This window comes from Pteropus alecto, unplaced genomic scaffold (assembly GCF_000325575.1).
Source record: "Pteropus alecto unplaced genomic scaffold, ASM32557v1 scaffold196, whole genome shotgun sequence".
Lineage (NCBI taxonomy): Eukaryota > Metazoa > Chordata > Mammalia > Chiroptera > Pteropodidae > Pteropus > Pteropus alecto.
The window spans coordinates 1,769,220-1,783,470 of NW_006439717.1; the positions used below are offsets into that span (position 1 = coordinate 1,769,220).

Here is a 14,251-nt window from a genome sequence, read left to right on the forward strand (position 1 = left end):
TCGACGCGGCCTCCAGGTCGCTGCCTTTCCCTGGGGTCGGCTCCACTGACGTTATGTGCTTGCCCGTCGCCCTGTCAGCCCCGCGGGTTCCCGCCGCTGTCACTCGCGCACAGGTTACCCCATGGCTCTTTTCTCTTCACATGCTCTTGTCCCAGTTCACGGGAAACCTGTTTTCTGACCTCACTTCCCCTGCTCCAGCTCTGCCTCTCTCGGATTCTCTGAAATCTGATCCTCTCCAGGGGCACTGTGACAAGAAGGAGGGAAGAAGCAACCTTACTCGCGAGCAGGAGCCCGCCCTGCCCACGCCCCAGCTGGGGCAGGGGCCAGGCTTCTCTGACAGAGAGCCACTTGTCCCTGTGCCCTTGGGCTACTCATTTTGATATCATGGCCCTTTCTCTGTCCAGCAGCACTGGCTGCCAAAACTAACTTCTGCAGGTGCCTTGCCCTCCAGATATGTGAGGGAAAGGAGGAAATGAAAGCCCTAGAACCCCACTCCAGTAGGCCTGGAATCGTCCTGGATCCAGGAGAAACCAGGTAGAGCTGACATCTTAATTGCCTGGGTGCTGGCTCTGAGAGAGCGGACATCATAGGAAATACAGTTAGAGGACAAGTACCCATCCCTTCCTTTGCTGAGATTTTTGCTAGCACTTCCACAGGTTTTCTGTCATTGGTCTGGAGAGGTTCACAGCTGGCCCAGTGGGCTCTGCAAAGAGAAGCCTCCCCATCAAAGGACTCTGCTGCTGGGGAGATGGAGAAATGGGTTTGAGACAGGTGTCCAGATATTTAGCTAGAGGTAAAGCCCTGAGGGAGGATTTTTAGATAGGAGCTAGAGAACAAGGAAGACCTCTGGTGGAGAGGGGGAATTGTTAAAAGTGAAGTGAATACAGGGGTGGAATTCAGAGGAAAGAGCTAAAATGGAATTTTCCTTTCTCATGAAAAGTCTCTGAAAAGGAAACCTCTTAAACTGGGAATCAATCCAGGATGCTCCCACGAGGCCTTGAGACGTCTTTGGACTTCCGAGATGAAAGGAGAATTTGTTCCCTTTCTGTGAATTGGGCTTAGGGTTCCCATCTACCTCTTTTGTCAAAGACAAATGGCAAGAAAATAAACAATTTGTTATCTGTCATGACCTATCATGGGCTCCTGGGTTTTTGCAAATGTTATTGGGTGGATGTGAATGAGCCAGGATAGTTACCAAGGTTCTGACCTGTTTTTGGAAGCTTTTCACTGGCTATGACTGCTTGAGTATTGAATAAGAATCACAAAAATATTATGTTGCCAAGGAGAAAGGGACTCTGCTCAGTCTCATAGACGGTTTCTCTGCCATAAGGCAGCGAGGCCCCTATCACAACACAAGTGGGAACTGTCGTTCTGCTCCTAAGATGTCCAGAGAAAAGAAGAGTCCACATACCCAGTCCTGCGCACTGCCAGATGATTGCTAAGAAATGTTTTCATCTAACCTAAATCTCTTCTCTTAAAATCAAAAGAGGAGATCTGTATAGATAGAAAACTCTCTCTTTTTATTCATTGGTAGTGTCATTCTTCAGCCTTCTTCCCTAGGCGAGAGAAAACTATGTGCATCATTTTTAGCTTTTCCTCAATGGCCGTATTTCCCATCCTTTTCTTCACTTTTATTTCTTCTGATGTATACACTCTGGCTTCCCCATACCTTTCTTTAAAATAGAATATATTTTTCTAAGGAGATCTGACTTGTTCTTTTCTGTGTCTTAGGTTCTTTCCTGTGTCTTAAATGAAAGGCCTGTTAATTCACAGTGGGGTCATATTAGCAGCAAATGCTTTCTCCCTTTACACTTCTGGGCCAAACCTTTTCTGTTCTTTTTTACTTTTCCAGTTAGACATTAGCTCCTCACTTACCAACAATTCCTTTTATCTGTTAGGGTTGCTTTGGAGTCTTACACCTGCTTTTCAAGTTATTGGTCTTTCTACCATAATTACTATCAGTTTTCATTTTCTCCATCAGAGGGACAGGTCATATGTCTCTTTGTTGAGGCTCGTCCTAAGTGAGGCAACATTTCATTTGGCTTCATAATAGAGGTATGTGCTCATGACACAAATACACCTTTTGGCTGGGACTTATAGTAGTCATTTCATTCTAAACTAATTGATGAGAATAGGATTTGTGGCAGAAAATCTTATATGTGATTACATCTATTTTTGTTGAGTGCAAGTCTGTGTGCATTCCTTCTTGCATGTTTCAATTGCTTACTTTACTGTATTTTCAGTGGTTCAAATTAATGCATAGCTTTTGAATTTCCAAGATTGTTCCTTTCTTTAAAATGAAGTTCTTCCAGCCTTCAGGGATATTCCATTTCTACCATGAGGGTCCTAAAATAACCATTAGTGACTTTGCTTTGTAGCACCTGTCCATTTCTTAGTTCCTCCAGGAAGCTGGGCTCAGGCTCAGTTGATTGAAACACATCAAGCTTTTAAAGTTCATCTTCCATCAAGCTCCTCTTATCCAGTTTTATCTTTTATCCATGGGCTATTCTCCATAACTCCATTAGGAATGCCAACCCTTTCCATTTTCATGGGCACAACTGATATGAATTTGTTTCAGGTCACAATTTGGGTTTGCAGCAAAAATGCTTTCAGAACAGACAGCAGCCCTGGGGACAGGATGGGAATCGATAAATGTCCAGCTGGATGGAGCAGAGCCGCATGTGGAAAGGGGAAGCCAAGAGGAGGGGCCGTGGAGAACAGCACCAGGGCCGCTGGAACACCTGTGCTGTGACCTTGAAGAGGAGCCACAGTCCCTTCAAGAGAAGGGTGAGAGCCTGGAGGGTGTGAGTGTGGGAAGCACAGTGCAGACAGTAGTCTTCTAATCTCTGTTCAAAAGTAGAGTTAAAAATTCTCAAATTAAAAAAAAATTCCCAAATTGCCATGGGAACAACATAATCAATACCAGGACTAGTCAATTCTTCCTGGGCCCTGATCATGGGAATATAAGAAGCTCCTGGATTCTGCAGACCAGGCAACTAGGTTTCTCTCATTTCTTGCATAATCATTCCCTCCATATGCTGCATATGCATGCTTAGTGGTACTGAATGTCTGAGACAAAGGAAGTGACAGCAACACTGTTGGAGAACACACCCAGTAAGATGTACTTTACAAGATGAAAATTACATTCAAATAATACAAATTCAGACCACAGCTAGTCTAGTAGAGATGGATGACAGCTAAAAACCACTCGATACTCTTACAGAATATTTTGAGTGAAGGTCTCTTCTACATTTACGCATTTGAGTTCTACCAATGGGCATAGGTACAGGGAAAAAATGTGATCCCTAAGCCCCTCTAAAATGGGGCCCAGACTCTTACTGGAAAAGGGTATATGGTCCATCTCTAATGGTTCCTCTCTCTCCTACCAGCTCAGTCGGCTCCCTGGGCTCCTGCCATTCCCCAGGAGGGGAGTACCGGAGATTGGGAGATGGCAGCTGCACTTCTTGCAGCCGGATCACAGGTGGGCTGTGTGCTTCTCTTGGCCTCTCCCAGGGTCTCATCACTGCTGCCTCCCTATAGCCTTAGCATCATCCTACTGATGTTATTTCACATGATAACTAATAGAATGTTCATCTTATAACTGAACAGATTCTGCCCCTTTCCAAGGGGCTCATAATACCTTTGACAAAATGAATAGAGGAATAACAAGAGCAGAATTCCTAGGGGTTAGATTTTGACTTTTTTTTAAATAGACGACTACTGTGCTATCCACAGGGGGATTTTAAGAATAATTCATTAGTCCTTTAAGAAATAAATCTAGAAAGATTAGGAAAAGAGAACCTGAAGGAAGTTTGGAAGAACATAAAGTGGACAGGATTGGATGGATGATGGGGCATTTATGGAAAAGGGCAGGAAGAGATTAAGGCATAATGCTAATAAATGGCAGAAGTAGGAGTAATTTGGCTCCAGAATCTGGACTCCTGAACACTGTCAAAAGATAATGATATGGCATGATGGCAGGGATGGGGGAGAATGTTTATATATGTCATTTTGTGCTCATAGAAAAGGAAAGGTCAAGTGGAGGAAAGAGGAGATAGTACACAGTTTCTTCAATGAAAATAGTAAGGCAGGTGAGAAGAGACTGGGCAGACACCTGTAGCTATATAGAGGGAGCAGTGAGTTTCTGGTGCCTCTGACTTCTCATGGTCCCACTTGAGAAATTCCTCTAGAGACACTATCCTCACTCATGACCATTACCTTTACCCCTCTCCTCATTTTCCCTTCACCAAAAGTGCGTGCCCTACCCAGGGACCTCTGGGCAATTCTTTCTCTAGATCTTCTCTTGCCTTCTCTCCTCTAATATCCTAGCCTTTTATACTGAGATCACATTTTCCTTAAGGAACAGCTGGTGACAGATGATGCTACATTTTGTTTCAGGGCCTGGTAACCATCAAGGATGTGTCACTGTGCTTCTCTCAGGAGGAGTGGCGGAGCCTGGACCCTTCTCAGACAGACTTTTATGGAGAATATGTCATGCAGGAAAACTGTGGGATAGTGGTCTCTCTAAGTAAGCATGACCTTCCCCAGCCACTAAAAGATTATGCTCTGGGAGGATGGAGCCATGTGCTCTAGGGCTGTTGGATAGTGTCTGTCTAGCTTTCTTCTCTTGGTAGGGAATCAGCCTAGGCTTCCGCCAGAGAACAAGCACTAGGGCTAATCAAAAGAATGGAAGTGAGGCATCATTTTTTTAAAAAGACAACAGCAAGATAATGCTGGATTATGGAAACTTTAGATTCTTCTTAGTTGGGAATTGGCAGATTCTTAGAAAGCAGAGAGAAGGACATCTAAGAGATGGAACTGTGTCTTTAGAAACTCAGAAACTATCTAGGGAAAGGTGGGAGTGCAGGGGATGGGACAGCTGTTTTAGAGCTAATTAAATGAAGTGAAAGGACAGTTCACTTCAGAAATGACCAGAAAGGACAGTTGGGCTGGAATTATTTTAAATACAAGTGGAAGGAAACAGAATCATTGGGGAAGAGATCGTGATTTCCTAGAAGAAAGAAGAGGGACTTAAAAAATGGAAGTGGGAAGGAAGAAAAGGCCTGTATTCTTTTATATAGAGTTCCAAGGAACAATCTAGGAAAAATCTTTTCTCAGAAATATAGAATTACGGTTGAACTAATTGACATCTTTATTTTCCTTTCTCATGGGCAGGATTTCCAATTCCCAAACTGGACATGCTTTCTCAATTAGAAGGAGGGGAAGAACAGTGGGTCCCTGACCCGCAGGACTTAGAGGAGAGGGACATCCTGAGGGTCACATATACAGGTAAGAATGTAGAATGGGTTTTCAGTCACTGCCTTCACCCCTCTTGGAGTGTCATTATTACATGTCCCTCTAAACCCTCCTTTGCCTCAGAAAGTTATAAAGTCAAAAGCTTTAGAGCTCTTGTTCTTCAAAAGCAACACAGTGTAGTGGACTGGTTTAGAGGGTAGGCTCTGGAGGCAAACTTTATGGATTTGAATTCAGGACCATATCTGTAGGACCTTGAAAAGTTATTAACCTCTCTTTGTGTTCTTCATATGTAAATTATTGTGAGACTTAAATATGTTAACATAGAACAGTACTAGGTACATAATAAGCACTCAATAAATGTTAGTAGTTGTTATCATTGATGTTGTTTTTGTTAAACTTCCCACCCATTGTAGAAATGCCTTCCATAATGTCTCTGGTATTACTGACAGGTGGTCACCCAGCCAATGATGATTGAAGCACATTTCTTAGCTCTCTCCATTTATGCTTAGGCAGGAAGATGGTAATAGTAAAACAAAAACAAAAAACTCAACAAACAAACAAAAACCAGTGGGGAAAAAATGATAGTAAAAAATAATCACAATAGCATAGACTATTTACTAAGTGCTTACTATGTGCAGGTACTGAGCTATCTATCTTATAATATTTCCCATTTTACAGAAGAGGAAATGAAGGCTTACAGAAGTGAGAAAGCTGAGATTCAAGACCTGGTAGTCTGTCTTCTAAGCCTAGGCTTTTAACTTCTATACCTCTTTCACTGTTTTGTACATTAAAATCTGTTCTCAGCCTTTGTAGGGTGATGTTTAGGCCCTAGCAGACATCATACAACCTCACCTGTGACTTGGGTCTGGGGTACTCTCTTGTGACTCCCCTCTTGGGGTTGGTATTTTCCCTTCTCCACAGGAGATGGAAGTGAGCATGAGGGGGATACCCCTGAACTAGAAGCAGAACCTCCCAGAATGTTATCTAGTGTGTCTGAAGATACAGTTCTCTGGAACCCAGAGCAGGATGAAAGTTGGGATTCCATGCCCAGGAGCTCCAGAGGAATGCTCCTGGGCCCACCTTTTCTTCAGGAAGATAGCTTCTCAAACCTTCTGTGTAGCACAGAGATGGATTCCCTGTTAAGACCGCACACATGCCCCCAGTGTGGGAAACAGTTTGTGTGGGGCTCCCACCTTGCGAGGCACCAGCAAACGCACACTGGGGAGAGGCCCTACAGCTGCCTCAAGTGCGAGAAGAGCTTTGGGCGAAGACATCACCTGATCCGGCACCAGAAAACCCACCTACATGACAAGCCCAGCAGGTGCTCTGAGTGTGGCAAGAATTTCCGGTGCAACTCCCATCTGGCCAGCCACCAGAGAGTGCATGCAGAAGGCAAATCTTGCAAGGGCCAAGAGGTTGGAGAGAGCCCTGGGGCTAGGAAACGGCAGCGGGCCCCACCAGTGCCAAAGTGCCATGTGTGCACTGAGTGTGGGAAGAGCTTTGGCCGAAGGCACCACCTAGTGAGACACTGGCTGACCCACACCGGGGAGAAGCCCTTCCAGTGCCCTCGCTGTGAGAAGAGCTTTGGCCGTAAACATCACCTGGACAGGCACCTGCTGACCCACCAGGGACAAAGTCCCCGGAGCAGCTGGGACAAAGGGACATCTGTCTTTTGAAATCTGTTTCTGCTGCAGCTGTGGTCACATCTATCAGCCGGTGCTACCAGCAGTCTCTGCTAGAGCTGCCTCTCTCCTGCACCCAACAGCCAGGATCATGAGCCTTGACCTCATCCCTCAAAAGATGAGGTTCCAGCACTGACCATTTCTCACCAGTTCTGTGAGATACGACATAAGATAGAATTCTTTGGGCAAAAGTTTTGGGAAACAGTGCTCGCTGCTTGAGCTGATATTCAGCCTGAGCCCTTTCTCAAGAGTACAGTTGTACCAGTGGTTTATGGCTGAGATCCATTATGATTAGTTGGAGCCTATGCCATACCATTGTTAAATATTTCGAGTATCATCATTGTATACTATAACTTATATTATCTTTACATATATATATATATATATACGTATATATGTATATATATTACATATATACAAATACATACACAGAGAGAGAGAGAGATAAAGAGAAAGAGAGAGAGAGAGAGAGACAGAAAAAGAACACCATATTAGCATGTTAAAGGCTCTGAAAACTTAGAGCAGTAAGTAAGCCTCTTTCAAAGCAGTGTTTCCTAAATGTATTTGGCCTCAGTAGCCTTTCTATCTCACATCCCACAGAACTGGTGACTCTATGAAATACTCTGGTGAACACTGGGTTACAGTAATGAGGAAACAGGAAAAAGATAGTGACCAGGCACCCAGAGCCCCCTTTTTTTATCCAAATGAAAGTTGAGGGGCAGACCTCATTCCTGTGTGGGTCCATCACCCTTATACATCCAAATATACACCCACACCTCTCACTCCAACCTACTGAAAAATAGAAACAATAACTCCCCCCCCCTTATTCTTACTCTTTCATCCTGCACATACATGTACTCAGCTGAGAGATCACACTACCATGCTAAGAGATGGACCTTACAGCCCCAAGTATCTGAGGCCCACACAGAAGAAAAAAACTTTATTCCCTTGAACAGACCCCTCTCCTCTTGACTGTGTCTTTATGTGTCTGTGTGTATCTGTGTGCAGGGTCTTTGAAGAGAGCATGCAAAGCGCAAACTGTACAAGCTAGATTTTCTAGGGGCTGTGTTCTGGGGATGAGGGTAGTGGGAATTGTATGGGGTTTTTGTTTTGTTTCAGCATAGGAAATAAGCTGAGCAATTAAGGGAGCTGTAGTGGAAATGGTTAAGTGATGGGTTATTTTGTGGGAGTTGAAGTATAAAGCCTTCTTCAATGTCAATAAGATCAAGACAACTGTGGATATACATGTCTAGGTCTGAATCTCTGGGCCACAGATTCTTTTTGCCTGGGTGGAGAGAGAAAGAAACATCTCAGTGAGGTGAGCTATTTCTTGTTGATTGCAAGCAAGATGCATATAGAGGGTTTGTGCTGAGTTGGTTTTTGTCTTGTTTTAAGTGCTGGGAGATTAGGGCAGGAATCACAGTGCTTACAGGTTGTTGTCATTACTCATGTTTGTTCCTGATTGCCTTATCAAGGAGGCAGAGTTACTCTTGAGGATCTCATTCTCCAAGAAACAAAATGTTAGGGGAAATGACTGTGGTTTAGCTTTTCAGCTGATGCAGGGTAATGAGCTTTCCAGTCGGTTTTCCTCTCAATTCTGGGAATGTGTCCACGCTAAGACTCTTAACTCCAGGACTTGCATAAGTATTCTAGCATCTGTTAGTTGATGAGTTGTTCACTGTTTCTCATTATTGATGATGTGTTAATACCAATCTTATAATTTAAATTTTTTCTTCTATGTAAGAGCAGTTTAGAGTTAGGGAGGGAGAAGAGCAGAGTGGATGAAAATGGGATATTTTCTCTTTAATGCTTATATTCTGGTTTTTCCTTAGCACACTTATTTGTCAACCACAATTGGTGGAATTAACCAGAGAGACAAGAAGAAGTGAGCCGCAACAATCTAGTTTAATGACTATCCCATTTGCTTAGGAAAAATGTGGTGAATCAACTCCTCAGAGTCCTGGACCCAAATGGAGCTGAAAATAGGGGTCATTTTGCTGACTGGGCTTAGAGTGGATATGACTTGAGCAAACTAGCCGCTGCCTCCCTTCTGCTGCTCAGAGCAGCCTTCCTTTTTTGCCTGGAATGCACTTCTCTTACCTATGTTCCTTTGAATAGGGCAAAATGGCCAGCCCTTTATAAGGCAGCCTTGTCCTAGGTCCTCAGAGATGAGCATTTTAGGACTAGTATTAAGAGATGCCCCAAGGAATAAGAAAGTATTGGATTCCAGTGGTAAAACTAGACTATGCCATTTCTTTCCCCTTCTACTATGCCTCATTACAAATATTCATTAATGCAGATCACCTCTAAGTAAGCAATGGTTCAGAACGATTGAGATCCTTTTGGGACCCTTCTAAGAATCTGATAAAAACCGGGAACTCATTTTCAAGAAAAACAGACATTAGCAATCCACTCAGATTTACATATACATTTAGCAGGTTTAAAGACTGTCCATGGAATCACTAAACTGGGGTCAAAGGGAGTTACCCTGACCAAATATGGTCATTATATATTTGTGTCAAGAATTACCAGGCAAGGGTCACTAAATATTTTAAGGACTAAGATAGCTTTCAGTAGGGTATAAGGATAGAGTCTGGTCTTTAATGACTAGAAAGGTATTGCTTACAATCTACATTTTTTAAAAAAGAGAACATGTTGACAAACCCAGCTCCTCACAAACCTTGTTTTAAAGACTTGTAGGATGTGACTCCATATTCTCAGATCACACCTCTTAACAATCAGATGTTAATCTCCAGCCTTTGATCTATTTTAGTAATTGTTTTAGTCATTGTAAAGGTAGAAAGTAAAGCCCTTAAAGTGTAGGTGCAGTCATAGCACCCAACTGAAAGGCATCATGGAGTCTAAGGGCCTTCTGCAGAAGGGGCATCCCTTTAGGTCATTTCTGGTGCACCGCTATCTTCTCTACCTCGGTCCAACACCACTTCCCTTGGACAAAAAATAAGCAATGCCCATCAGACAGGCGAATAGAATTGAATGATTTTTCCTACAGGGATCAGCCTCAAACTCCCATTTTCCTCCTAACTCTGTCTGCCACAGGTCCACCCTACCCCCTTTAAATAAAAAAATGTCTCTATGTTCTCTCTGGGGAAAATGTAAAATAGGGAAGTCCCATCTTAAGAAACCTGTCACCTTTTCCCTCTGTGGTGCCTCTACCCTATACAGTGCCCAAGTATCCTCCCCTTTCCACACCATCAAAGTATCTCTGCAGAGAATCCCTTACCCTGGAGAATGTAGCCCAAAGTGTTTGCTTTTCCCAGATCTATTCACACTTTAAGCCTTAACTCTAATAGTCAAAGTGAAAGGAAAAGCTTTTTCCCTGTTTAAGTGATGTTATGCCTTTAGTAGGGAGCAAAAGGGGTGATAATCTGGGAAAAAAGCCTTCCCTTTCCAGTACTTCTGCAGTCAAACCACTGTTTCCGGTATCCAGGAAGATGAGCCCTGACTCAACCATAGGTACCAGAAGACAGGTTCTTTCCATCTCTGATCGGGGTGAGTGGGGCTAGGCAATAACAGAAAAGTGAAATCTATTCCCTTAGACCCCTTAGAGATCCTGAACTGGCAAAATTTCTTCCTATTCCCTGGAGTGCTATACTAGGCTCTGGGTCTCAAAATCTGGTCTTTGGACCAGCAGCATCAACATCACCTGGGAACTTATTTTCGAAATGCAAATTATCAGACTCCACCCCAGACAAACTGAATCAGAAATTCTAGGGGTGGAGCCCAGCAATCGGTCTTTTCACCTGCCTTCCAGGATCTGTAAGGTATGCTAACGTTTGAGAACCCCTAGCTTAGAAAGTCAAATTCCACTTCAATCAGTGATACCTCACCCTCTTCACATGGGGAGAGGGGATCTTTACACCCATTGTCAGATTGATTTCCTGCAAACTCTAGGTTAGTTGCTTCTCATTTGTGTTCAAGTCCCAAGGTCTTTCCCTCTCTTCAGTCAATGAAAAGCCTGAGTCATTCACTGATTTCAGAAACTATAGTGGGGCAACTACCAAGTTGCTGTGATTGGTTGGGGCTGGAGCTTCTAAAATGGGCACTGCGGCTTTCTGGGTCTGGAAATCTGAAAGGACAAAAGGAGCAGAAACATCGAAGAAGAGAAATCCAATGTAAAACTGGAGAACTGACATCCAAGGAAATGGTCCTTTTTTGCTAGTTCCGTGGTCCTTTTCCAGGCCAATAAGTTACCCTGGAGGCAGGTGGGGTGGGCATTCAACACAGAAGTGGGGGGTAAGGCCAACTGTCCTTAGCCCTTAAGAACTCAAGTTTTCCAATCTGACAATGCACTAGAGAACAATAAGGTGCCATGAAAAGGATTTCTAATCATGATTTGGCGTACTCTGTGGGCAAGGGCAGCCAGAGCATCAGAGAGTGCCCAGGACACAAGCGGGAACCAGGCTCATTTAGTAAGATGTGATACAGTGAGATTTTGAACCCAGACTCGACTAGGTAGAGGTTGTAACCAATTAGGCCATGGCACTTATGCCAAAAATGCATTCCTCTACTTTGAAGATTCTATCCAGGTTTTAGGAAGGGATCTGTCTTGCAGGCTCTGGCCTTGTTGCCTCCTCCAGCTCCTCTCCTAGGCACACCCAGGAGGACAGACTGAACTGAAAGTTGCAAACGTGCCACCCCTTTGGGGGTTTCCAAGGCCGAAATGTTAAAGTGAACCTAAGTCTCTGGGGGAAGTGATCAGCCCCTCTTCCTAAGGCAGAGAAGCTTGGCTACAGCTTTCTTCAACTCCAGGCCTCAGGCTCTCTCCCTTTTTCTCCTGTCATCACTTTAATTTTCCCAATAAGTGAAGCTCTTCTTCCACCCTTTGCTCCCACTTCTTTTTCACTTTGATTCATTTAGTTTGGTATTTTGTTTTGCCTGGGAAGTGTCACACCTTCCTGAGGCTGTTCTCCCCAATCCCTGTCTTCCTTCCAGCATAGTTTCTGTCTTCAAGCTTCTGGCCAGTTCCATTCCATCATGAGCCCACTCACTACCTGTCCTTCTGCCTATTGTCCGATTTCTTTTCTGTCAGCTTTAAGCCTACTAAGCCGAGTCCATTCCTCATACTTCTCACTTTCTTTTCTCAGATTCTTGGCTTGGCTATAGCAGTTCAGCTGCCATCTCACCACTCTACAACTCTCTCTTTCACACACATGTCCCTACACCTGGCCTTGGCCACGGATGCTAGTACTGTCAAACCCAGGCCCTTTACTCCAGTCCCTACAGGCTCCTCTTCCCTTCATGTCCCTTCCAAAGTAGCTTTCTACTTTTCACTATTTTGGTTTACTCAGTCTCTTCCCATCTCTTGTGGCTCCTGAGAGTCAGTCTCAACATTATAAGCCATTTTTTTGCGTGCTTACTATGTGTTAGGCACTGGCTATTCCAGGCCTGGGAGACTGAGTGTGATCACAGTTCCTGTACTCAGTATGTTCCTCAGCCAAGCCCACCCCTGCCACCACTTCCCTACCATGCCTCATTTCACTGTGCACCAAGGTGCTCTTTTCCAAGAAGCTTTGGGAGTGTATGCCCACTTGCCATCCAGCCCAGCTCCTCCGTGCCTGCCAGATTTGTAGCTTTGTTTGACTTAATTCCCTCTGATGGACTGTGAACTTCCCACAGATTACCCAACAGGAGACCTTCTTCTGTATACTTAGGGATCTATAATATGCTCTTTACGGTCCCTGTCAGTTGAATAAAGGATGTATGGCTGTGTCACTGATTTCCTCTCTTAGTCATTTACTCTTGTCCCCTGATAAAAAGGGTGCAACAGAGTAGGGGACACTGGACAGCTCCGACGTGTAGGTCCCTCATTGCCCCTCCCGAAACATAAACCTCAAGATACCACAAGTTAGGCCTGTCCACCTCCCTCCTGATGCCCTGGCTCCCAGCTTTTACTCCCCAGTCAGCAGGAGACTCAACTCATCCTGGACACTGGGGCAGCAGAGTGCTGAGCAGGGCCAAGCCTAGAGTAAGGCCAGGCAAGTGAGGGCCTAGGGTGCAAATTTAAGGACCCCTTTGGTTTTGGAGTCATTCAAGTGTGAACTCCTCCTGGGAGACCCTTAGAGTGCTGAGTATGGAGCCTGAAGAGGTGGTGGTGACTGCAAATTGACCCCTTATGCAAATGCACAATAAATGGTGATTTGAGGGGGTGCACACATATGAAGTTAGGCAGGAATGAGGTCCGTCAGATGCATACACCTTTGAGGGTGAAAAGGCTGGGCATCTGACAGAGGGTATCAGAAGACAGGGTAAGAAATAGTGTGGGAGAGAACATGAGGGAAACCACCAGCCCATGACCCACTGACTTAGCCTCCCAGCCCTGGAGCTTCGCTGGGGTGGGAAGAGAGAACTGTTTTGCAGGCCTTGGGTGCAGCCCAAAGCCTTTGCTCTTCCTCTGAGGGAGATGCCTTAAAGAGCTTGGAGCTTGGAGCCTACTGCTTAGGGGCTGCTTCTCTTCTGCAGCTTTCCCAGCACCCGCCAGGCTATTTTGTCACCTGCCTCCCTGCCTCATATATGTTTTCCTATTTTCTTGCAGTTCACCCTCACTTCCCTCCAGTTACCTGGAGTGAAACTTTTGATAAATCTGGTCTTTCCCCTAACCAAAATGGGGAGGAGGGAAGGAATCGATAAAAGAGGGAGAAGAAATACAACTGTGCTTGTTCATGGAGGTGCCTGTTCTTTCAGCCAGCGCCGGTGAACCGTTGAAATCCTAACTTCCTTCTTACTCTCAGATCACTGCCTTTCCCAGCCTTATCCAAGGCTTCACGCTGACACCCTTTCAGTCTTCAGTTCCTCTCTTCCAAGTCCTTTGGCTCTTTTTAAAAGTCCTTTCCTGACTTATATGGTGTTCCTATATTAATTTCCCAAACACCCTATCTTCTCGTCCTGGCTAGGCACTTAGGTTTTGGCAGGAGTGACCTTCAGCCCAACCAGACAGCCTCTTTATGTTAGAACCCCCAGAGGAGGAGGAAAAACAGGAGAGCTCTATTGATTTAAACCCACTGACAAATGGAGATGTTCGCATGTCCTGAAAACAAACCCCCATGTGTTTGAGAACATCCTCCCTTGCAAGAAACCTCTAAATCATTAAAACACTGTAGAAATGAATTCTAAACTTCTGACCTTTACCTCCATAAAAAAGATGTCTCATAGAGTTAATGAGTAGGTGGTGAGGCCCTATTCGATATCTATAACTGTAGTGGAGAGAACACTGGATTTACAGTTAAAAGTCAAATTCTAAATTATATATTTTCTAAACTTTTTCATGTAAGGTCTAAGAGGCCGAGGTGAAGGTG

General features: G+C 44.5%; 1 protein-coding gene across 1 annotated transcript in view; it reads left to right on the forward strand.

Annotated features, from left to right (window-relative positions):
- ZNF641 (zinc finger protein 641) overlaps nt 1-12,675 on the forward strand; it is a 13,654-nt gene extending 979 nt beyond the window's left edge. Inside the window, exons 2-6 of the mRNA XM_006916837.3 lie at nt 2,579-2,787; nt 3,390-3,481; nt 4,399-4,528; nt 5,176-5,289; nt 6,178-12,675. Coding sequence (XP_006916899.1) covers nt 2,604-2,787; nt 3,390-3,481; nt 4,399-4,528; nt 5,176-5,289; nt 6,178-6,932 — 1,275 coding nt within the window. The 5' untranslated portion in view covers nt 2,579-2,603 and the 3' untranslated portion in view covers nt 6,933-12,675. The remainder of the gene's footprint in view (nt 1-2,578; nt 2,788-3,389; nt 3,482-4,398; nt 4,529-5,175; nt 5,290-6,177) is intronic.
- The last annotated feature ends 1,576 nt before the right edge of the window (nt 12,676-14,251 follow it).